The sequence below is a fragment of the Pseudonaja textilis genome, chromosome 1 (assembly GCF_049901715.1).
Source record: "Pseudonaja textilis isolate UNSWEBS1 chromosome 1, rPseTex1.2, whole genome shotgun sequence".
Classification (NCBI taxonomy): domain Eukaryota; kingdom Metazoa; phylum Chordata; class Lepidosauria; order Squamata; family Elapidae; genus Pseudonaja; species Pseudonaja textilis.
Window position 1 is genome coordinate 153,974,577 of NC_141990.1, and position 23,812 is coordinate 153,998,388.

Here is a 23,812-nt window from a genome sequence, read left to right on the forward strand (position 1 = left end):
TGATAAGAAAGATCCAGCTTTTATTGAAAATTTATACATAACTTGGTATTGTAATAAATAAACATAACCATTTCCACAAAAATGAGCATGATGCTAGAGAAGGATATATTTACTTGCAAGATTTTGCAAACAATGGCAAGACAGACCCCTGATGGATACAGAATAAATATTAACAGCATTGTAGAACCAGAGTGCAGAGGTCCAGCACAAGATCAAGAAAAGGGAACTAAACTAACAGGTAAATAAATAATTAATAAAAATGGGGTAGCCTCAAAAGAAGAATTTTCTGTAAACTGATCATACTTCAGTTAGCCTTAAGTTTACAATCACTTTTTTTAAAGTTGCAAGACTCTTGAAAGATTGGTTAAAAAGAACTGCTCTCCGCGCACAAAAGAAAGCCTTAAATTTTATAATTGTACTTACAATGAAAGTGTAAAATTGCAGCTGAAAAACGCATGTAAATATAGCACATTGAAAGAAATTATATGAGTATGATCTAACAATAAAATGATTCATAGCATATTTAATATTACATATGGCAGAACTAGAGGAAACAATTGAGCATATGTTTCTTCCTTTCTCTGCTATGTGACTACATAGAACAATGTATTTGCAAGTTCTTTTAACTAAAAACGTAATGCTAGGGTTTTCTCCCTTCTTATACAACTGGATGGCTGCTTAAACATTTGGGAGCAAACTTATTTAAGATAATTAAACCCACCCAAAAATCCCCGTGGAAAGCTAATTATGAAACCCTGTTGCTTGAATGAAAAGGGGGAAGAAATTCGGAAATCAATTTAAGATAAAGCTGATCCAGCCAAATGGAAAATTCTGAAATTTTAAGAGGTCTATTTGTGATGTAGTTTTTCTAGTCTTGTTGTTGGCATATGTCCAAAATGTAAGAAGGCTGAAGTTACAAAATATGACAGTATCTTGGCCCATGAAAGTTAGTCATTGAAGGATACATTTCTCTTCTTTCTTGGCCATTTTTCCTTTGTTTTGTTCAAGTGTCCTTTCCAAATGCTCATCTTCTTCTTCAGCCCTAAAAAAAGAAACCAAATACAATTGTCAGTAGTTTTCCTAACAAAATCCGGCTGCTTTACATTTCAATGAAGGAGTTATGCGCAGATAAGGAGTTTAGGGAGCAGTCTCTTCAGGGACTAGGTTACACCATCTGTTTCCATAGGTGAGAAGTAGTAGCAGATCACTTTACCAAAATGCAGGACCGAAGCAGATTTAATTGCTTCAATGTCAGATGACTGACCTTCTCCTGAAGGTTCCCCCCCCCCAATGTAAAACTTAAGTACAGTGCAAGGAAAACTTGATTTTATTACTGGAGTTCATCAAAGATATGAAACATACTGTTTTTCTTGGGCATCTAAATCTCTGACCAGCGCATCACGTTTATTAACAAGAATAACAAGTTCATCTAGCAAAAGTTGCTCCCGTCTCTTCTGAGCTTCAGTCTTTTGCCAGTCTGAAAAGAGAAGAAAAATTCAGATATGTGTTCTTTGAAAGCTTAATATACATATGATCTAAACAAATCAGTGTCACAGGTCTGGTTTCTATAATAGAACAATTTCCTTTGTAAAGACCCATAAGGAATTATTTCACTTTCCTATGGATCTATATAACTACATGAAATCTAATTTGACTTTTCAGATATTGTTTGATAAAATCAGATCCAATATCTTTCAGCATTATTAAAAAAAACTGTGGAAATTTTTTGAGTAATACAAGTCAATAACATAAACATGTATGAAATGAAACCAGTTTTGGGGGGGTTGTGATTTGGGTGTGTGTGGTTTTCCTATATTCATGTATTTGGGAAAAAATGCTTTACTTAGCAAATCACATTTAAGAGAAGATATGCAAAATATTGCATTATTATTAATGTTTATGATCTTGTTTTTATTACAGATTTCCTAAATAACTTCCATCCCCTTCCAGTGTATTACAGAGTTTCTATCTCTGAACCAGAAAAAGATACAGATTGAAAACTGCCAAACAACATACAATAAAACTTTACCACAATGCAACTTCCTTTCTCTTACAAATTGATTATAATTTTCCTTTTTTCCTCTTTGCTATATCTTGGCAGTTAAAAATACCTCACACTGGTCACTAGGCACCTCAGAATAACTTTACAATGAGAAACAACAATCAGTGTTTCCTATAAAATCAAAATTCATCTACTAAATAATATTACTCAATCTCCCCCTTCAACAATACAGATTGTTTGATATTTTCCTAATAAGCTGAATCTTAAATTCACGTAATTTCCAGGTTTCTTAATAGCGACAATGTATATGTAAGAATTTATATTTTTTTCTTCCTTTGTTCAAATTTGCTTTATTTTTTAATTTCAAGAGGTCATCTATGAATGAGATTCTATCATATTTAGTCAGGTCTCTTTGCTGATGTCTCTTCTTATAAGACAAACAATATCAATGTTTCATTAAAAAGGGCAGTTTTAACAGCGGAGCACACCAAACAAACTGCTCTAGAGGCCAGACAGCAAGGGCCTGTATCTGTCACTCAAACACCACCCTGTCCCGCCTCCCTCATTAGGAAGGTAAACAATGAAGAGAAGGAGAAGTAGATGATGAGAGAGATAGAGGTACAAATGAGAAGCAGGAGGGAAACAGGACACCCACCTTTTTTAAAATCATCAACAACAACACAGAAAACCCTCCTTAGCTTCTGACTCATGTGGTGTCCTCTATCAACTTTCCCCCAAAAAGCAGAGGAAAGGCCCTAGAAGTCTTTTGGATTTCTCTCTTCCCTGTCCATTGCCCTGAGCAATCATGTTAAGCCTCACATGGCTGGTGCTTATTCAGATAAACCTAACAATGCAGCCCAATGGTTACCATGTGAATCTTCACAAACCACAGAAGAATGTGCTGGTTCAAATCCCCCGACCCCCCCTGCGAAGCAAAATTTATTCAAGGCAGAAAACTGTTCAGAAGCTTTATGAAAGCAAGTGGTGCCAGAGTGAATTTGGGTTTGTATTTACAAATTAAAAATTAGATGCAGGTTCATCCAATAAAGCTTAGAATGGCAATAAAAAAAACCCAGGAATGTGTGGACCAGTCTTTAAATTGTTTTCCCAATATGCATAATTAGCATGTGCATACTAATAGACATAAGGGGAATGCGTGCTCATGGAGAGAAGCAGAAAATAACTATTTTATTTAGATTTCTCACTGAGAAGAAGGGGGAACCAACCAAATTTTATCCTTTAAAAATCACAGATCCTCCTTTATTCAACAATAACCAGCACCTGCATTTTAATTTAAGAAAAACATGTTTCTTACCTATACAGATAGATTTGTAATAGCAATTCAGGCATCAGGCTAGTAACTGGCAGACTGTGAGTTCTAGTCCCACCTTAGGCACAAAGTCAGCTGGGTGACCTTGGGCCAGTTGCTCTCTCTCAGCCCAAGAAAGAAGCAATAGCAACCACTGCTGAAAAACCTTGCTAAGAAAACTGAAGAGACTCGTCCAGGTAATCATCTTTGAGAATTGGACACCACTGAATGGAAGAAAAATAACCTCTATACATAACTTTGTGAAAAAGTTACGTTTCAATTTCTACATTCAAAACTGGAAAGTAAAGCTGGAACAACTACTATCTCTAGATTGAAAGAATGTCCAAACTATATTATCCAAAAGACTGTTCAAAAAAAGTTCTTTGAAATAAAATCACAGATTTCTGGAATTCGTTTTCTATGTAAAACCAATTTAAACAAAGCTTTCTTTATTGGATAAGTGCCACAGTTTCATTAAGACACTAAATATAATTTTATTTACATTCAAAAGTAAACAGTGTGAAATGTTCTGATCGAAGTAAATAATAGACATGATAATTCTGCTGATTACACTTTGGGATAATAATCAGATATCCAAAATTATAAGTCCTGCAGTCTTAGATGAAAACATTTTTGAACAACCTACTTAAGCAGTCACCTGGACCTTCTTTGTACATACCTCAATTACTCCTCATTGCAATTATATAGAAAAAAGTTCTACTAATTTCAGGTGAACTCACTTCCCGTACAGGTATTCCCTCCTCTTTCTCTCTCTCCTGACAACAGCAAATTTGACACTATTGGCCAGGATACATTCTTAAAAATATATACAAAAATATATTGCTTCAAAGAGCAGCTATATTTCCCCCTATGTCACAAAGAAAACTGGCTTTGAAATTAAAGATAATTGGTTGTATCTTATAAATGTAAGTTGTTTAAAGGGAGTTAAAAGCCAAAACTTTTGTTAGGATTAACACTGCAATTCTATACATGTGGAATCTTCTATCCCAAATAAAGCCAATCAGATTTACTCCCAAGTAAATGATTGAAGAGCTGCAACCCAAGCAGTCTGTGATTCTTTAACCGTTTGGGTTCTGGGTACCATTCTTAATCCTGACATGGTTACAGCCCTTTGAGCGCTCCCCCCACTCTCTCTCACACATAATGTATTAATCATTTATCATCTCTATCATATTATCTACCTACCTACCTACCATCTATTTAGCTATCTAACAGCCATTTCCCTCACAGGACTGACTGCAGTATTAACAATAATTACAAACCTTTCACTCTATTCCTTTGTACTATAAATGGTTGTCTATCTAGACTCATCAAACATTGACTTATATTAAGTATTTGTTTGCCAGATTCAATTTTAAAGAAATTTTATTGCTGAATATACATTCATAACAATGACAGCAACAAGATGTATTTGTTTTACTGATGTTTATATCTATGTATTTTTATAAAAATACCATGACAAGCATTCTGGAAGTAAAATATCAGAATGAAAATGATCGAAGTTTTACAATTAAAAAAATAAACAACAAAATTTTGAAGGTTTTCACTATAAAATAAGATACTTTTGATGAAAACTAACATGACTTTTATAAAGAGCATATTGAGTATCTGTAGTTAAAGTGTTAGCTTTAATACCAGTCAGCTGACAATCCTGAAAGAGTTTTTTTTCCTCCTCCTCCTCCTCCTCCCATTTGATAGAATTCTACTGCTGAAGCTAATCAATCTATGGAGTACTGTGGCCAGAACTATGTAACAAAACTTAAATTGATTTACAAATGGGGTTTTAGAGGATAAGCTCCTCCACAGGATTACCTATTGATTTTAAATATAAAAAGCTTATCATATAAATCATAACTACAAAAATAGTGAACCTATGCATAAATCCTTTAAGAAGTGCACATACTTCAAACTTGAAGCCAAGAATAAATGTAGAACATTCTAAAGAAGATCCATTTCTTGGATGGAAAATTGTGCCTCCACCTCTCCCCTAGGGTGTGCAAAACACGAACATAATCTTTTTCAAGAAGGCATTAAATTTGAACCAAAAGGACCATGCATGCATGAAGATTCTCAATACTCAGTTATTGTCAATGAGAAAATTTTATTCTGCAATAATTGTGAGTCACCATGTTTCATGAAAGCATTTGGAGATCCAGCCCTTTTTAGGCATGTAGTGCAATTTTATTCTGTTCCAAAAGGCAAGATTGCTACAAAGCTATTACATTACTAGTAAGACTACAAGTTAAAAGGTCAGTTTGTGGTGATGTGAGTAGGAACTAAGTGCAACTCTGAAAAGTGTCTGTTCCACAGCTTGATAATGAGAGCTTTAGAGCAATACACAACTTGAAAGCAAAGCTGACAAAATCTTTTATAAATATAAATGTCTCAGGATGGAAATGAGCAGCATCTACATTTAAGTACATAACTGCAAATAAATAGATTATATGTTGTTCTATAGGTACATATTAAACTATTTATATCCCTGTTATTTGTACAGTTCTGAATATGTCATGATTAAACTCCTGAACAATTTCATGTTAAATAGCATGTTAGGACAATGCTGAACTCTGTGAAACTGCATATTCAAACGATGGGACGTCAAACAGCATTTCCTAATATCACCTACTGAAATTTGCTCTCCAGCTGGGAAATCCTGAAACCACTGCAGAACTATACCTTTCAGGCTGCAAATACGCAAGCACGGCTATACACAGAAGGCCAACACTTTTGATGGAAATAAGGATATAGGATTATTTAAATTTTCTATTTGCAAAGCATCACAATCTACACTTTTGCTTGTTTTAAGGCTTAGATCCATACATAATAGAGCTTTACAAATCATGACTGCAGAGTATGCAGCCCAAAACTTTGATATTGCTTCCAGAGCCACCTGAAAAGCTGTTGACAAACTTTGTTAACCCATCCCCATGCTATCATCCTGCAGCGGCACAAAATATTATGTAACTCATTCTGGTCATGCAGCAAGATCTGTGCTGTTTCCTCTGGTGACTAGAATAGATCAGGAACTGGCTACTGTTCTACCCAGCTGGAAGTTAAGTGCCATGCATATACAACTAATTTCCTTATCATACAAAGAAAGAAACAAAGCAAACAACATTTTTCTCCTGCTCAGCTATTGCATTTTAGCTGCCTTTTCCACTGCATGTGGACAATGGTGACTTTATTTCTATTAGCCTTTCCTTTTTTTGTTTTTTTTAAAAGTGAAGGTTCATTGAAGTGGTGCTCAGAAGTTGCTGTCTTGATTAACCACTTTCTTGGCCAAGCAAGCCTACTTTTCATTTGTCTATTCACAATTGCTCTTTTTTCCAGGAAGAGAGTGAAAAAAATAAGAAATGGTAAGACAGACACATGCCAGAAAAAAAGAGAAAACGCTTTCAAATAATGGATTTGGTAATTACAAAATATCTTGGGACAGTTCATTAACAGATCAAGAACTTGATGTTCTTGATGTTCATGATTGCTAGGAGACATTGGGAAATGCACAGACATTGCTTCTGATTTGTTCCCACTGATAGAAGATTCCCCACAAGGTCCTGGTTGCAGGAGAACTGCCTCCAGAGATTTGCCTGTACACCACTGTGAAAAACCAACAGAAGTTAGCATTTCCACAGTATGAAGGAGATACTATGAGAATTCTTTAGGACGAGCTGATGACAATTGTATAGATACACGATGTGCAAGGAACAATCAACTGAGAAATTAAAAATATACTGTAAGGGGTTGCTATGTGTTGGTATGTCTGCATGTATTAAGAAAGGAAAATCATTGTATATATGTGCAAGTATGTTTGTATGTTTAGAAATACATGCATTTAGTAATTACATTCATTAATAGAATGAAATTATATAAATGGAATTGAACTGATATAATTGCTATCATGTCTTCACCCATTTTTTGGAGTGTGGCTCTTGGAATATCACTCAAACCAAGTAAGCTCTTCAAATAATGCCTGGTTTTGAGTGAACAACCAGTTGTGCCATTTGAACACTGTCAAGATGAATTATAATTGTGTTAGCGAAGTATTGATAGGCTCCCCAGTATGTATATTCAGAATGAAATAGAGTGAGATAACTTGAGGGCAAAATCCTCAAATGCTGGCCCACAGCCTAGAAGATGTAAAAATGTTTGGATGGGAAGGAATCAATTTCAACTCAACTCTAGCAAGACACCGTCATTCTGAATTTTTGGACCTCCTGGATCCAATGAAATGTAATCTTTGATTCTTGCAGGGGTAGCACTAGCCTGGACAGAGCTGGTGTACAATTTGGGAGTCCGCCTGGGCTTACAACTCCTGCTCAAGGAGGAAGTTGCAGCCCTGACTGAGGAACCTTTGCAGAGATCCATCTTATATGCCAACTGTAGCCATTCCTGGAGCAGGAGGCCTTGTTTACAGTCATTCATGTTCTCTCTTGGATTACTCTAATGTGCTGTACACGAAGCTGCCCTTGAAAATCATCAAGAAACTACAACTGGATCAGGACATACCAATACCATACTGCACTGCTGCTGCCTAAACTGCACTGGTTTCCAACTTCTTTTCAGAAGCAATTCAATGTGCTGGATATCACCTTAAAAGTTCTAAATGAGACAAGGCTACTTGTAAGCTGTCTCTCCCTGAGAAGTTATGCCTATTCCACTAGGCCAAATAAGGTTGCTGTGTTCCAGTTCCCTTCTGCTAAATGTTGTCATCTAGTGGAACCTGGGGAAGTGCACCTTTCTCTGTAGCTGTCCCTGCCTTGTGGAATACCCTTTCCCCAGAGATCCAAGCAAGTCACTGCTTGTCTTCCAGAAGGCCTTGAACAGTTGGCTGTTCCAACAAGGGATAGAGTAGAATAATGCTAGAGCTCTGTAAAATGGATATAATTAAAGAGGTATCACACATTTTGATTTTGTTGATTTTTATTCAGCTTGTTTGAAGGGTTTTGTTGTTTTTACTGCTTTATGCACTGCCTTGGGTTATGCTCACAATATGTGTGGCTATATGAGTCTTTTTCTTTTTAATGTCTCACAAGTAGATTTTTTGCTTGTTCAACAAGATGTCTTTCTCCTTGTACCCACTCTCGGATCTGTTCTAGATTTAAATTCTTAATTTCTAGGACACAGTAAAGGAAATAGTCAGAAGTATAATTTTTCTTGTTCTACTGCTTGAACTATTCTGATTGTAGATGAACTAATTGCTAAATTTCTGAATAAAATTTAGTTACTAGGAAATGATTGATAAATGCTATCCAATTTAATAAGTCCACTGAAAGAAGAGAGATGATAATTGCTGTTAAAATTATTATAATGGTGTGTGTATGGGAAACAGTATAAGGTTTCTAAACTCAGTTTTAATCTTAAAACATGCTTTATAATATTGTTAAAAACCAACCCGTTGCTACTTCTTGCAATTACTTAAGCATCTGTCAAATATTAAAGCACAGTGGTCTATAAAACAATACTTTCTAGATTATTGGGCTCAGAGTTTTCTTTTAGAATATATTTATAGCTGTCAGGTCCCTTTTTAGAATGTGATAAACATGTTCCCGGTGTAGATTTTATTCAGGATTTCTATTATTTTCAACTTTGGTTAAGAAAATACAAAGAGGTGGATTAGAAAGCTACCTGGCACTTCATGGCTTTCCCCTCCAAACTCATGCTTTCAGTAAAGCCTCTAAACTAATTAGAATGGATTTATTATGGATCAGGTATCTTATCAGGTGAAGAAGGAAATTACCATGGGCAGTCAAAGGGTTAGGAGGTCAATACAGAATAGCAAAATCAATTTAAATTGATTAGACAAAAGGCCCATCTTACACATTTTACAGAGCCCAAAGGATTAACTTTTAAGTAAACATCTTTGAACTGTAAAGATAGAATTTGAGGCTAAAAGATACAGTAATGACAGCTTTATTAAACACAATAACAACTGGGGTGTATTTAAATAACTAATAAGGTAAAGCTAGTTTAATCTATCTTGATGTTTATTTTATTATAAATCATTTTCTGGATTACTGTACAGTAATATAAAGTATCAGGAGGAGCAGGTAATTGTACAATACAGATGAGATGACTAGCCTTTTAGAAAGCTATAGAGAATGAAGAAAACACATCCAAAAGATGGTTCCTTTGCCCAGTGAAATATTAATTTAACAAAAGCATATTTCTACTGAAGATAGACGAGGCCTGCCTAAAATGTTTACCTTATAAAAATAATGACATGTATTTTTTCTGTATTTTGTACTGAAGTAAAAATAGTGCTATGTATCAAAATAAATGCTATCCAAATAATCATGAATTTAATTTCATTTTAATAAGGTTATTAAGAGTTCTACATTTTTTCCAGGTTTCCTGTGTATATTGTCTGTCAGATTCAGATTTTCAACAATGTCTAAAAAAATTGTTTTCCACAGAGAAAAAAATATCTTTTCAATCATTTCTTACCTTCAATAGCAAGCATGGCCCTTAGCTCCCTGTTCAGTAGTTCGTACCGCCTTTCTAAGTCATGTTCCTTTTCCCTAGGCAAATTGTAGAAGTTCATCAATATGTTAATTACTAAATCATTAAATGCTTAAAAGAACCTTTAATTTTGATTGATTTTTAGAACTCTTAGCTGACTTTTTTTCTAAGATTAAGCTACTCTAAACAAATGATATGTAAGAATAAAACCTTATTCAGATAAGGTCAGCGTTTCCAAATGCTCCTTATATTAACTTGCAACATTCATTGGAGTACTGTCTACAGTACTTTCTACAATGTATTGCACTTCAGCATCTTGAAAATGTCTCATTTACATTTCTCCTCAGTTTGTAAATATTTTAAAGTTTTATTTTCGAATATTTTGAGCCAAGCTTTGGTTTCTGCTACACAGACCATAATCTTTCTTTGCTCCAGAAGGTCCTGTGTTCCATGCAGCATGTAACTTGGAACTAGTACTTTGCTCTCAGCTAAATGTCTTTAACAGAAAGTTAAGAGGTAGAAAAAGAATTTGTTTGTATTTGAGACTGGGAGAGGAAGTGATCAATAAATCTGTATGGAATTTAAGGGTCAGTCTGTTGCCTGCATGTGTTTTTGAGAAGGACATTTCTTCTGAGGGCTGCAAAATGCAGCCTGTTAAATATATAGCATGCAGTTATTCTTCTGGTTTTCATTGATTCTGGATAAGAATATGTCCATTCATAAACATCATGCATAGAAGAAGAAGGTCAGCTGACTTCAGATTACTTTATTCCATCAATTCTATCCCAGTTAAGAAAATATCATCCAATCAGTCTTTTTAAATCCTTCCATTTAAAACTAACCACCAAACTAAGAGGAACTGAAGAAAGGATCAAGTCAATCCATTATAATTATAAATAAAATTAGATAGTAAGTAGATGGAGGGAACAAGTATGGCGCCAATGAGAGGTCAGACTAAATAATCCTGACTTAAGTGCAACTTGTTTCTCTAGGCGCGCTTGGAGCAAGCTTTTGTTGGAGCAAAGTACATAAAGATAGCAGAGAACCCTCACTACTAAGCAGCCACAGATTTCTGTTATAGCTCCTTTGATCTGGTTATCAGAGGTGGAAATTCTGGAGTTTGCAGAGTTCAGCATCCATCATTTTTTTTTAAAAAAAAAAAACCTTCTGGGAGACTAGCAAGTAATATACTGAAGAGAATGGAAGAACAGCTGTACAGTAGTGGCCGTGGCTACCATCAAGATTAATAGCAATTGTTGCTTCATGGAAAGACATTCATATTTTGTATGCCTTGCACAGAAAAAAAAAAGGTGAAATGTGTACCCTCAAATGTGTGCACCCTCAAAATCATCCTGCCAGAGCTGAGTGTTTCTGAAAGGGGCTTGTGTATTTTCAAACAAGGCTTGCCCTTCATTTTTTTTTTTTCATTTTTATCATTCATCTGACAAAATAGTTTCACCTTCATTTCCTTGAATAAATAGCTTCACCTGTAGTCCTGTAAAATGATCTTCCATACTCTGCTCTTGGCTTAATGCTTTTGTTTAAGAAGTATCAGGTGACAGTGGCATTTGGTGCTTGGAAACCATCCAGTTTGGAAGATGGTTCAAGATTTATAAACCATGATTCATGAAGTTGGGAACTCAGATTGACACCATGTGTTCTTCCAAAGGTCTCTCCTTCTATAGCACTTTAGGATATATTTTAGATGTGTGAGCCCACTTTATGCCAGGAAACTCTGGCTCAGTCAGTTTACAGACCTGGATAATAACCCAGAGATTTTAGAGAACAACTTCCAGTCAGAGCATGCAATACTGAATTAGGTGCACAAATGTCCTGAACTGGGATAAAATTCTTGTCTGTGTTATTTGTAGTGTTGAAACTGTTTATACTCCTCACCCATATTTCCTTCACATTGGGGATTTCTGTATCTGCCTATGGATAGGTAAAATGGGCATTACAAAGAATGCAGACAATGCAAATCACTTAACAGATGACAGATACTCAGAGTTGGAAGGGACCTTATAGGTCATCTAGTCCAACTCCCCACACAAGCGGGAGACCCTATACCATTTCTGACAAATGGCAGTCCAATCTCTTCTTGAAGGTCTCAGGTGATGGCACTCCCACAGCTTCCGAGGGCAAGCTGTTCCATTGGTAGATTGTTCTCACTGTCAGAAAGTTTCTCCTTATTTCCAGGTTAAATCTCTCCTTGTTCAGTTTCCATCCATTATTCCTTGTCTGGCCTTCGGGTGCTTTAGAAAATAGCTTGAATCCTTCCTCTCTGTGGCAGCCCCTCAAATATTGGAAGACTGCTATCATGTCTCCCCTGGTCCTTCTCTTTACTAGACTAGCCAAGCCCAGTTCCTGCAACCGTTCTTCATATGCCTTAGTCTCCAGTCCCCTAATCATCCTGGTTGCTCTTCTCTGTACTTTTTCTAGAGTCTCAACATCTTTTTTATAATGTGGTGAACAAAACTGGATGCAGTACTCTAGATGTGGTCTTACTAAGGCTTTATAGAGTGGTATTAGTACCTTACTTGATCTTGATTGTATCCCTCTGTTAATGCAACTTAGGATTGTATTAGCTTTTTTGGCTGAAGCTGCACACTGCTGGCTCATATTTAGCTGGTTGTCCACTAAGACTCCAAGATCCCTCTCACAGTTACTGCTATTGAGCCTGGTTTCACTCAGTCTATATGTGTACTTTTGGTCTTTCTTTTTTTTTTTGAAAATTTTATTTGGGTTTTCACACAAAAAAAAACCATAATACAAATAAAAAATCTTTTTTTGAAAATAGCATGGTCCCAGGTTACACTTCTTCATACAGACACAAACTCAATTTCATGCTCACTTTTATGTTCTATTACATATCTTATTACTGTTTTATATTTTCTACATAGTTTTTCTCCTCTCTTAATTTTCTCTATTTTAATTATCGACTTTTGTTCTTTCTTGCCTAAGTGTAGGACTTTACTTTTCTCTACATTTAATTTCATTTTGTTAGATACGGCCCAATGTTCTAGTCTGTCAAGATCCATTTGGATCTTCAGCTTATCTTCTTGGGTGTATCTTCTTGGGTGTTAGCTATTCCTGCCAGCTTAGTATCATGTGCAAATTTGGTTAATTTTCTCTTCTATTCCCTCATCTAAGTTGTTAATGAAGATATTGAAGAGTGCTGGGCCTAAGACAGAACCTTGTGGCACCCCACTGCTTACTTCCCTCCATGTAGACTTAGACCCATTAAGGACTACTTGTTGAGCACGGTTTGCCAGCCAGTTGTGAGTCCATCTAGTGGTGGTGCTATCTATTCCACTTTTTTCTAGCTTACTAAGAAGTGGGTTGTGGTCTACTTTGTCGAATGCCTTGCTGAAATCTAAATATATTATGTCCACAGTATTTTGCTGGTCTACTAATTTAGTCATTATGTTGAAGAATGAAATAAGATTGGTTTGGTATGATCTGTTCTTAACAAACCCATACTGACTGCTAGTTATTACTTTACTTGTTTCTAGATGTTGGCAGATCTGTTTTTTTATTATCTTTTCCAGTATCTTCCCGGGTATTGATGTTAGGCTGATTGGTCTATGGTTTCATGGGTCTGGTTTTTTTCCCTTTTTTGAAGATGGGAACCACATCAGCTCTTTTCCAGTCCTCTAGTAGTTCCCTGGTGCTCCAGGATTTTTGAAATATATGGTGCAGCGGTTCTGAGATGACCTCTGCCAGCTCCTTTAAAACTCTGGGATTTAATCCATCAGGCACCGGTGATTTGTTTTCATCAAGATCAGACAGGTGTTCTCTTACTATTTTTTTGCTTATTTTAACTTTTATTTCTTGTCTGTCTTTTACAGTTATGTTTTTGGAGGGTTGAGCTATTGTTTCTTTTTGCGTAAAGACCGATGCAAAGAATGAGTTAAGCAGTTCTGCTTTCTCTCTGTTGCTTGTTACTTCCTTGCCGTCTTCTCTCTTTAGTGGACCAACTGTTTCCTTGATTTTTTTCTTGTTATTTATATGTTGGAAGAAACTTATGCTTCCATTCTTCCCTACTTCAACCAATATTTGAAACTTCATCTAAATAGTCCACCTTCTCTGATTGTCAGGCCTAGCAAGTAGTATAAATTGTATTTAGATATTTCCATATCAAAATGTACTCGTTTGCTCTGTATATGTAATCACTTTTTTTCTCCCTATATTATAATCTGAAATATATTTGTCTTCCAATTGTGGTGGTGATGGAGGAAATAATTTTGGCATTCAGTTCACTATGAAACTAAGAATGTATAGATTGGCATATTTCTGATCAGCATACATTTGAATATAAATCTATTATGTTCTAATTTTTTGCATATTATTTTTGCTCACAAAATATGCATTTTGAAATATCTTTTACATTTCATATATATTTTACCTAACTTTATTATTTTTAAGTAAACTATAGTACTAACAAACTAAGGAAAGAACAACGATCTGAAGACCAAAACGTTATAATTTGTCCATTGGTCCTGGAAGTGCAAATCAAGTCCATTCTTATCAGGAAATGCAAAGAATGACTGACATGAAGGAACTGATGCCTGCATGAGTTAGATCTCAACAACTTACATGCAAAGAATCTGTGAATCTCTCAATTAAAGTAGATTGGTATATAGAGGAACCATGAATTTTCAGTTCCAATTTTTGACCATGGTACTATGTTTACCGAAGTATATGTTTCATAAGCTTCTATGTGAAATGAGGAAAAACTGAGTTATTTCTTAAGTTTAATAAATTTTCACTATATATGAGGAAATATTCTGCAATATTCTGCACCAGAGGCAAATTCCTTGGGTGTCTAATCACACTTGGCCAAATAAAGTATTGTATTGTATTGTATTGTATTGTATTGTATTGTATTGTATTGTATTGTATTGTATTGTATTGTATTGTATTGTATTGTATTGTATTGCATTGCATTGCATTGCATTGCATTGCATTGCATTGCATTGCATTGCATTGCATTGCATTGTACTGTATTATAGTCTATTCAGCAATGGTTCTCAAACTGTTCTTCACCAAGGACCCCTTTAAATACCTTTTGTGGCCATGTACCATCGCCAGAACCCCCAAGACGTAACTCAAGATGTGAATCATAATAACATTTATTCAAGCCTTTGTAGACCCCCTGTGATGACATTACAGGTTGAGGACCACTGCTATAAAGTATTCTAAAAGGAAGCAGAAAAATTAACAACTTTTGCATTGTAATTCACAAATCAAGACATACTTACAGAAGAGAAAGTTGATTCATTCTTCTTATCAAGGCATTTTTCTTATTGACTAACATGAACCATTCTTGCATCATAGCTTCTTCTTCTTCAGTATTTCTTCCTATTAAAACAGAGTAATTTGATTTAAAGACTCAGTGATAAGTCCAAACATAATTTTTATTTAACACAGGGTTTCCAGCCTCATTAAAAAGAAATTCATGTACAGGATTCAAAGAGCTCAGTAGTATGCCATTTCAACCCAACTTTCCTTTTGACAGCAGTGTCTAAAAGCTGCTCTCAATATTATTTGGCTCATCCAGACTGCAAAACACTATCATGGAGGGGGAAAAAGTTCCTTAGAATTTAGACTTAGAAGAATGTTATTGTCACTTTAAATGTACACTAATCAGCATACATTAAAATGAAATTTCATTGCATACAGCTCTCAAAGGGTCATCCCCTCCAATACACACTACATAAACATGACAAAAATATAAATAAATAAATAAATATGCATATACCCACATATATTATATGACACAGAGAAGCAATCCAGTCTATTAATATATACCCACAATAGAATTCCCTTTGCCTCCAGGCTTGAAATTTTGGGCTTGGACAATCTGGAACTGTGCCGCCTGTGGTCTGATCTAAACATAGTACACAAAATTGTCTGCTACAATGTCTTGTCAGTCAATGACTTCTTCAGCTTCAACCACAATAATACACGGACAAACAATCGATTCAAATTCAAGGTAAACTGCTTCAAACTCGATTGCAGAAAATATGATTTCAGCCACTGAGTGGTCAATGCCTGGAATGCTCTACCCAATTCTGTTGTTACAGCCTCAAACTCTCACAGCTTCAATCTCAAACTGTCTACCGTGGACCTCACCCCATTCTTAAGAGGTCTTAAAGGGGGTGGGCATAAGCCCACCAACATGCCTATCGTCCCCGTCTTACTGTCCCCATTCATCTGTATTTACTTCCTTTGTTCATGTTTATGTTCATATTGTTATGATATGTACAGAAGGACCCTTGAGTAACAAGGATATGCACATGGAAACATTTATGAGAGTAGTTATGAATAATTATTCAGCCACATACAGATACACTAAAGTTAAAGTTTAAGAAATAGCACAGTCCAATAAATGGTCCAGGTCATATACGTTTAACAGTCCAAAGAATATACAATTACAAAGTCTTCTTACTGGTTGCCTTTGTCATTTACAGTAAACAAAGATATCAAAGTATAAGCACAGCATAAATACAACAGAGAACCTTAGACAGCAACAGAATGTCAGAGAGACAGAATGTCAGGGAGAGCAAGCTATGATTTCTAGCTCCCTCTTATGGTAATTTGCAATATAATCAACCAATTGGAATATAGTATAAATCAATATAGTGATTTTGTCTTAAAGCTACACACATACATTGTTGGTTTATATATTGCCAACTCAACTAATTGGTGGACAGATTCCTAACAATACCTATGCCTGTTATCTTGTACATGTTTGGCAAACAAATACAGTACAATAAATAAATAAACATAGTCTTTTCAATCAGTTTTACTGAAGGTATAGTTGGAAAACAATAACAATAATAAATTAATAGCTAGCTAAAGCAAACTCAACTTAATTTCAGATATTATTAAAATCTAAAAAGAACTAATTAAAATATTTTAGAACTTTAAAAAATATTTTGGAACACCAAAAACTATAAGCTTTACTTGTTTATAAAGCCTGTTTCAACCACTGCCTTATAAAAACCTTGCCCACTATCAAAAGAATAAAAACAAAATTACCCTTGACTAGGACTTTGAAGCAACTATTGACTTGCTCCTCTCTTATTTTTTTTTCAGATTAGAAGGGCTGTGAAACAGAAGGGAAAATGATGCTTTGGAGGTGCTCAAGTAGCATGTGTCCATAACTCTGTGAAGTACATCTTCCTTCACATGTCTTCCTTCCATAGCCAGTGGAAGAGATCATTTGTTTAAGGGATTGCCACAGGGTTAAACATGTACCTATAACATGTATACCCAAAGCACCTTTTCCCTTTGAATTTGAACTACTGTATAGCACCAAAATTATGATTACAAAAGAACTATCTTCCAAGAACATTAAAATTGAATAGATGTATTATAAGAGAATGTGGATTTCCAAACAGTTTCTCATATTGGTTCACTGATCCTAGTCAGCAGTTAAACTATGTCCCAGTGGCCTATAAAGCCACTGAAATATGAAAGTCACATGTTTTTTTAGAATGGCTTTGGTCAATACTTATTACAGCTCTCCAAATGGAATATTGCTAGAGCATGTATTATCATAGTCGCCCAGGACATCTCTGGAAATGAGGAGAAGTTATACATTAGGCTTGGTTGAACCAAGGTTCAGAGATGATTCCGAAATTGTATGGTATCGTATGAATGGTATGTACCCGATTATGGCAGGAACATTCTCAAGATGTGAGCTTTGCTATCCAGGTTAACCTTCTGCCACTTCAACAGACTTTTAATTGCCAGACCATCTCTATCTTTCTTGTGATGAAGGTTTTTTAGTTTGCTGCCTCAAATGAAATGGAGTGCAAATTTTTATTTGGTGCAAATAAAAAAAATGAGTTACTTTCTAAAACCGAAAATGTTACCATCATATTTAGATTATCATTTCGCATAGATATTTTTATTATAATGTATAATATAATTTGAAGGGTTTCTACAATGGAGAGAGTAAGGACTTTTAATGCTAACTGACATAAGTACCATCTTTGTTGATTCTGGCTCTTCTTCAAATTAAGAATACAGCTATTTTCAACAAGATACAAGCAACATAAATCTTACACATCTATATTCAAAGGCTTTAAAAATCATGTGAAACAAAACAATAAAAAAAAAAAATCCCAGTGAGTTCTGTCAATAGTGGACAACATGCAGCTCACAAACTGTTTTCTGTGACTTCTTGATGTCTTAAGAGATTTTACTATCGAAATTCAGTTGTAAATTGTCAAATAATTGAAGAATGTGCATCCCAATTCCACCCTCAGGAAAACTGTGCAACATCTGGCTCTCAGCATGATAACTCTGCATTATACCCTACCCACTGTGAACACTGAACGCCAAAATAAAATAATGATTAAAAACAAAGCACCTCTGCCACAATTTATGCTCCTCAACTGGACAACATGCTATGTATAAACTAACATTATTATTTACACACTGAACCTGAGATTATGGTCCTGAGCAGAGTAGTTTGTCTAAGGAGATCCAACGGATAGTTTTAGCTCAAATTCTTAGTTAAAACATTAGCATCAATGTTAAAGGTTGATTTATCAGACGTTTTAAACTAGATACCTACAACTGAGCATTTCAAATGTATCATCATGAGATCTCTCTTGACTGTGAGGAAATGCACTATTATGCAATAATTTATAATACTTCATTTATACAATTGTGCAAATCAAAGCTCTAACAAGTTACATGAAAAAATGTGATTCCATACCGTACATACATTGTTATTTTGCATAAGGATGAAAGAAATTGGCTGTAAACTGTACCAATATTAAAATAACTTTACCTTTTCATTCAGTTATAAACATTATTTATTCTCTGGAAAGTTACTTATATGCTCTCAAAATGAATACAAATTTCAATTTAATAAAAAGTGGGTGTTGGGGTTTCTGTTCAGAAAACAAAGACATGGGTACAAATTTCTGAAACTCATAAATGAATTTTGGTAATCATGATTGCATTTTTGCAAATGTTGATGCAAATTTGTCAAGACTTGGAACAGCCACAGAATTCAAACTGCTTTTTGAATGGCAGTGCCCACCGAACTTTGAAGATTGACTATATATATAATAGGTGTAGCAGATTAGCCTTTGCTACTCTGGAATAGTAATAAAGTTATTTTCTTATTAGCAGATTAGCAGTAAAAACGATAGGTGTCTAGAGCTTGCTGCTTTCAGCCCCTCATTTATGGTAATAACTGCCATTCCCATAATCATGCATTAAATGATGGAATTTTTCCTTAAAATATTCATGCTAAATTTAAAATACATGTGGAGAAAATTATAGTTGTGATTGTGATCAAAACTATTAGAAAATCTAGGTACTTTCTCATTTTCTTTACCACTGCCTCTACTGCCTTTCCAATTTATTGAAATATTATTGATGCTTATAAATTGTCCGAAAATCATTACATCACCCTTATAGTAATAGGGCCATTTGACTATGTTACACACATGCACTCATGCATATTACTGCTTCGATACACTTCAAATATTTGGATTCAGAAATGGGAAAAACACAAGAAACAAAGAACCCAAAGAAGAATGTCAAAGCAGCAATGATGGACTGTAAGCAAGAAGAAGAAACCAGTGCTCTCATATATTTTCAATCCCGTGTGATATCAGGGTAGGGAGACTATTTGGTGCCATCCAGTTGAATAAGGCTTCACTGAGTTTAAACACGAACACAGACACAAAGACACATGCAGACACCATGATAATGGCATCAAATTGCTTTGGGACAAAAAGAGTTCCAAGTTGTTAGAAAGGACTGGGTAGAATGCTGTCTTTTTCTTTCTATTATAATGTCGGTAGTTTGAGTAATTTCCTGATTAACAATACAGAAATACCATCAGCAAAAATTAGGCTTGTAGCACACTTTCCCCATGGTTGTGAATACTTGATTGTGGGGCCCTGGTTGTATTAAAGGCCCTCTATTTCCTGACTGTATTAACATTTCAATAAAGGAAAATGTATTAGGACCGGTAATAACAATTTTACTTGATGCCATATATATTTATGTTGTACTCTTTAAATTGTTTTAGTATTTTATGATGTATGTCACCCAGAATCACTTGTTGAGATAGGAACTATAGGTATCAAATAAATAAATAAAAATTGTTATTACTGAATATTTCATGCCCTCCTTTTCCTTATGAAACAAATACTGGAAAATTTCCGATTGTGGAGTTTCTAATTCACTAAACAATAGGGAAAGACTAAATACCAATTCACAGTAAGGATACAATGCCATCAGCCTGCACTGCATTTTATACAGCATAAGGTAGGAGATTATTGTGTTGGAAGGATACACATTCTGAAATTTGACAACAGAATGGAAGGACAATAAAGGCAAAGCTAAATGTAACAGAATATGAAGTCCATTTCACCTATCTTGTCTCAGAAAAAATAAGACCTTCTACAACATGGGTGCCATCTATACATGAAGAACTATTGAGGATAATATCACCAGGTGTTTTAGAAAGTATTTCCCAGACACAGGAATTGACATGAAATAGCTAGACAGACATGATAGTTCTTTAGCCATCAGACTGATCTTGACTTTGCTATGGACTGAAAGTGAGAACAAATCAAGGGTGAAAAAGAGGGAGAAAGAAGTCAGATAAGATACACAGTCTTGGCAATAAGAAGAATGGTTGGTATTAACAGAGGATAAAATAAGTGTTTCAGAGAATATTGCTTGGCCTTGAATAGTTTTGAATGGTGATTTAAATAAAAAAATCCAAGAGAGAATTGGTGGTGGGAGAAAGTCAAGAAAGGGTGATAGGGCTGTGTGATACTTTGGCAGGAAAACAATGAGATTCATTAAAATCAGACTAAAAATCAGAGTTCCCTCCCAACAATGAGAGGGATAGCAACGGTAAAGTTTTACTCTCTCCTAGTAACACTGAACATGGTTATAGTTAGAAAGAGAGAAAAGCTTCAGATTATAAAATCACAAGAGAAAGGAATTAATTGTAAGACATCAAGAAGAATGAAGATCACACAGGCTCTCTTAGGTATCAAACTGAGGAGGTGGCCAGGAATATGGTGAAGAGTTTCAATACAGTGGAAAAGATGGAAGATAATCAAGAGAAAAAGATATTGTTGCTTACCAATATACCTTCCCTTGCCTGGGATCTCATGGTTGTTCCATGCTGATATAGGAATGAATAAATCGTAGCAGGCGGGCGGGGGGGGGGGAGCAGAGGAATACAGTGTCTCCATGCTCTGAGAAGTGCAGCTAAAGGCAAGCTGGTTGGCATTCTTGTACAATATCACAGGAAATGGAGCACAGTCTGCTGCACTGTAACACAGGATACCTTCCAGTTCCCGCAACAGTATTCTCAGGATCACTGTTAGGTCTTCAGAAGCTTATATGGATGCACATATTGAATTATTCAAACCACAGAAGCAAAAGGATGTGTATGTGTGTTATCCATCAATTACCCTGAGATTTTTACTGTTTTGTTTTTTTTAACAGATATCCAGATATTTGTTTTCTTTTAACGGGTACAGATGTTTAACAAATATCCTACACCTTGGATCAGGAGTGCAAATTGGGATCGTTTCTCCTTCAGGTAACATTGTGTAATTCTAAAAGCTATTACATTAGGAAAGGGCAAACATTTAATGTCAACAGCTAAGGCAGCATCGAGCTAGAACTGCAGATAAAATTCCGGTGTTCATGTGGTGTAAAATGCGAACATTTTAAAGAAACTCCGGTGTCTTTTTTATAACATTTTCAGTTGCTTTTCAGATTCACTGGTTTTTGTGTTCGTCTTAGACTATATGATGCTCTGACACTGGTCATGTGATACAGGTTGTAATAGGCACAAATCCTTTTGGGTAACAACAAAAGAAGAAAGAATAAAAAGAAAAAGCTGAAAAAAACCTTGGCGTTTGGAAAAAGGCCAATTGTGGCTCTGACGAAGGCCTTTTTGATCACTGAAATGACACATGCATGCAATATTAAGAGCAGTTAAGGTTTCATTGGCCATGGTTTTCAATTCTTTTCCCCAAAATATCGCAGTTCTGCATGGTTAAAGATATTTAAAAACTCAAATTTAAGGAGATTATACACAGAACATATGCGCAGAACTTGGCAAAATAGATCTACATAACAATGATATAATTTAAACCAATTCTTTGCAGCTTCTTTTGCAGCTTCTCAATAAATAGCAGGCTTTTGCAGCAAAAATTGTTTGGAACTTATTTCTGTGAACCCGCATAGAACTCACTCAAGTTTTTGCTTGTTTATTTGCTTGTTTGGCAGGGTAAAAAGCCTATTTAGGTCATTCAGATAAATAGTCATAAATAAGAATTGGTGCCTTTGTTGCTTTTGAAGAATCACCATTACATTTAGCATTGAGATTATGAGTAAAACATATTGCAATTGATTTGGTATTTGATTGCAAACTTGTAACTGTTAAATGAGATTAAATAATTGCAATGTAAAAAACAGTCCTTAAATATAAAATATGCTGACTCCTTTTGCAACATACTATCTATATTACATTTTTGTTTCTGTTCCTATAAAAAACAGGACATCCTCCCTTGTTTTAAACTAGCAAGTTGGACCATTGCAAATTAATCCTGACTTTAATAACTGGTTAAAGACCCCTTCAGCTCTATAAATAGGAAAAAAATATATTAAAAGCCTGTGATCACAGCGAGCTCTCTCATTTCTCCTCTAACCATTTGTTATTTAATCCAATACTAGTAATCCAATTTGTCCATCAGACTTTTAAAGGGCAGAATGCAACTTCCCTAGCTTAGACACTTTTCAAAGTACAATATATTTTTCAAATGAATGCTGGATGTTTCATTTTTTTCCCTCCTAACTGTTCCTTGCTCTAATGTATGACGGGGAAAAAAAGAACAAGATGAACATTGTTCATACTGATTAAGTAAGAGCTCATTAAAGAGCTGTCAGTGCCATTCTCTGAATATGCATGAAGCATATAATCAGATCTAGTACCGTCACTAGAGGAGAATATGGTAAGTACAAAGAATTGATTTAATTACTTAGAGTGGGATATAGTGGTAAAGCAGGCTTGTTAGCACAAAAAGAAAAAGAGGTTGTGTTCTGGCACAGTTAGGGGAAAAAGGTAGTTTCTGCTTCTGCTACAATACCTAATATCAGGAAAAAAAAACACTTTACAATGTAGCTTAAAATGAAGATTGGCAGTGTCCCGAAAAAGACTGGAATTCATCTTATCTTGCCTAACCTCACCTGGTTAACTATCTTACAGAAAGCATTTTCTCTCTTTAATCATAATTACACTTGAGCTATTTCATCAAACGGTCACATAGTCCATTTCGGAAAAAGTCCCTGAAATCCTTTGTATTTAAAAACAATCACATTTGAAATGCCTGATCTTTTTTTCCAAAACATTTTGATGGAAATTTCAACATAAATAGGGAATCAGATGATCAACTTTACAGTATAATTTAACAGTCAGGTATCCTGAGATAAAATATGAGACTTAAGTAATAACATTGCTGTTATTATAAAAATATATATTTTTTCATTTGAACAATGATGATTACTTTACTGCAAGTTCTTCAATGAAGTACTGTGCAAAAGAATTTTATTGGTCTTGATTTACGGTTTTCAAAGTGAAGGTGTTTTCCTGACCGTTAGCTTATTTATTACTGTACTGTTATTTGACTTGAAAATTTGCATTTTTATTTCTTTACATCCAGTTTACGCTCTTCTTAATTAGGAAGCATTATATACTTATTTCATACTGAAAATCACAGTTCCAACTTAGTGATAAGATACTGCTTCACTTAATAGTAATTTCCAGAGAAATCGAAATTATTTGGGAAGCTTTGTTCCTTACTGAATTCATGTTCAACAAAGGTTGCACTAAAATTAATTCTATAATACTGTTCAGCAACCCAGAATGTGGGAGTTAACATTCTTTCAAACTGCTTTGCTTCTTTTGGTCAATTTCATGACCAAAACTATTGTTTTTATTCATTGATTAAGAA

The 23,812-nt window shown here is 35.0% G+C and overlaps 1 protein-coding gene across 4 annotated transcripts in view; it reads right to left on the reverse strand.

Annotated features, from left to right (window-relative positions):
* The window catches only part of EHBP1 (EH domain binding protein 1), a 257,453-nt gene continuing 233,641 nt past the window's right edge, over positions 1–23,812 (reverse strand). For all 4 annotated transcript variants that reach the window (XM_026712825.2, XM_026712823.2, XM_087919329.1 and 1 more), the window contains 4 exons: positions 15,053–15,152; positions 9,777–9,850; positions 1,363–1,477; positions 1–1,042 (listed from right to left, as the gene is read on the reverse strand). In XM_026712825.2, the coding sequence (XP_026568610.1) occupies positions 952–1,042; positions 1,363–1,477; positions 9,777–9,850; positions 15,053–15,152 (380 nt within the window). In that variant the 3' untranslated portion in view covers positions 1–951. The remainder of the gene's footprint in view (positions 1,043–1,362; positions 1,478–9,776; positions 9,851–15,052; positions 15,153–23,812) is intronic.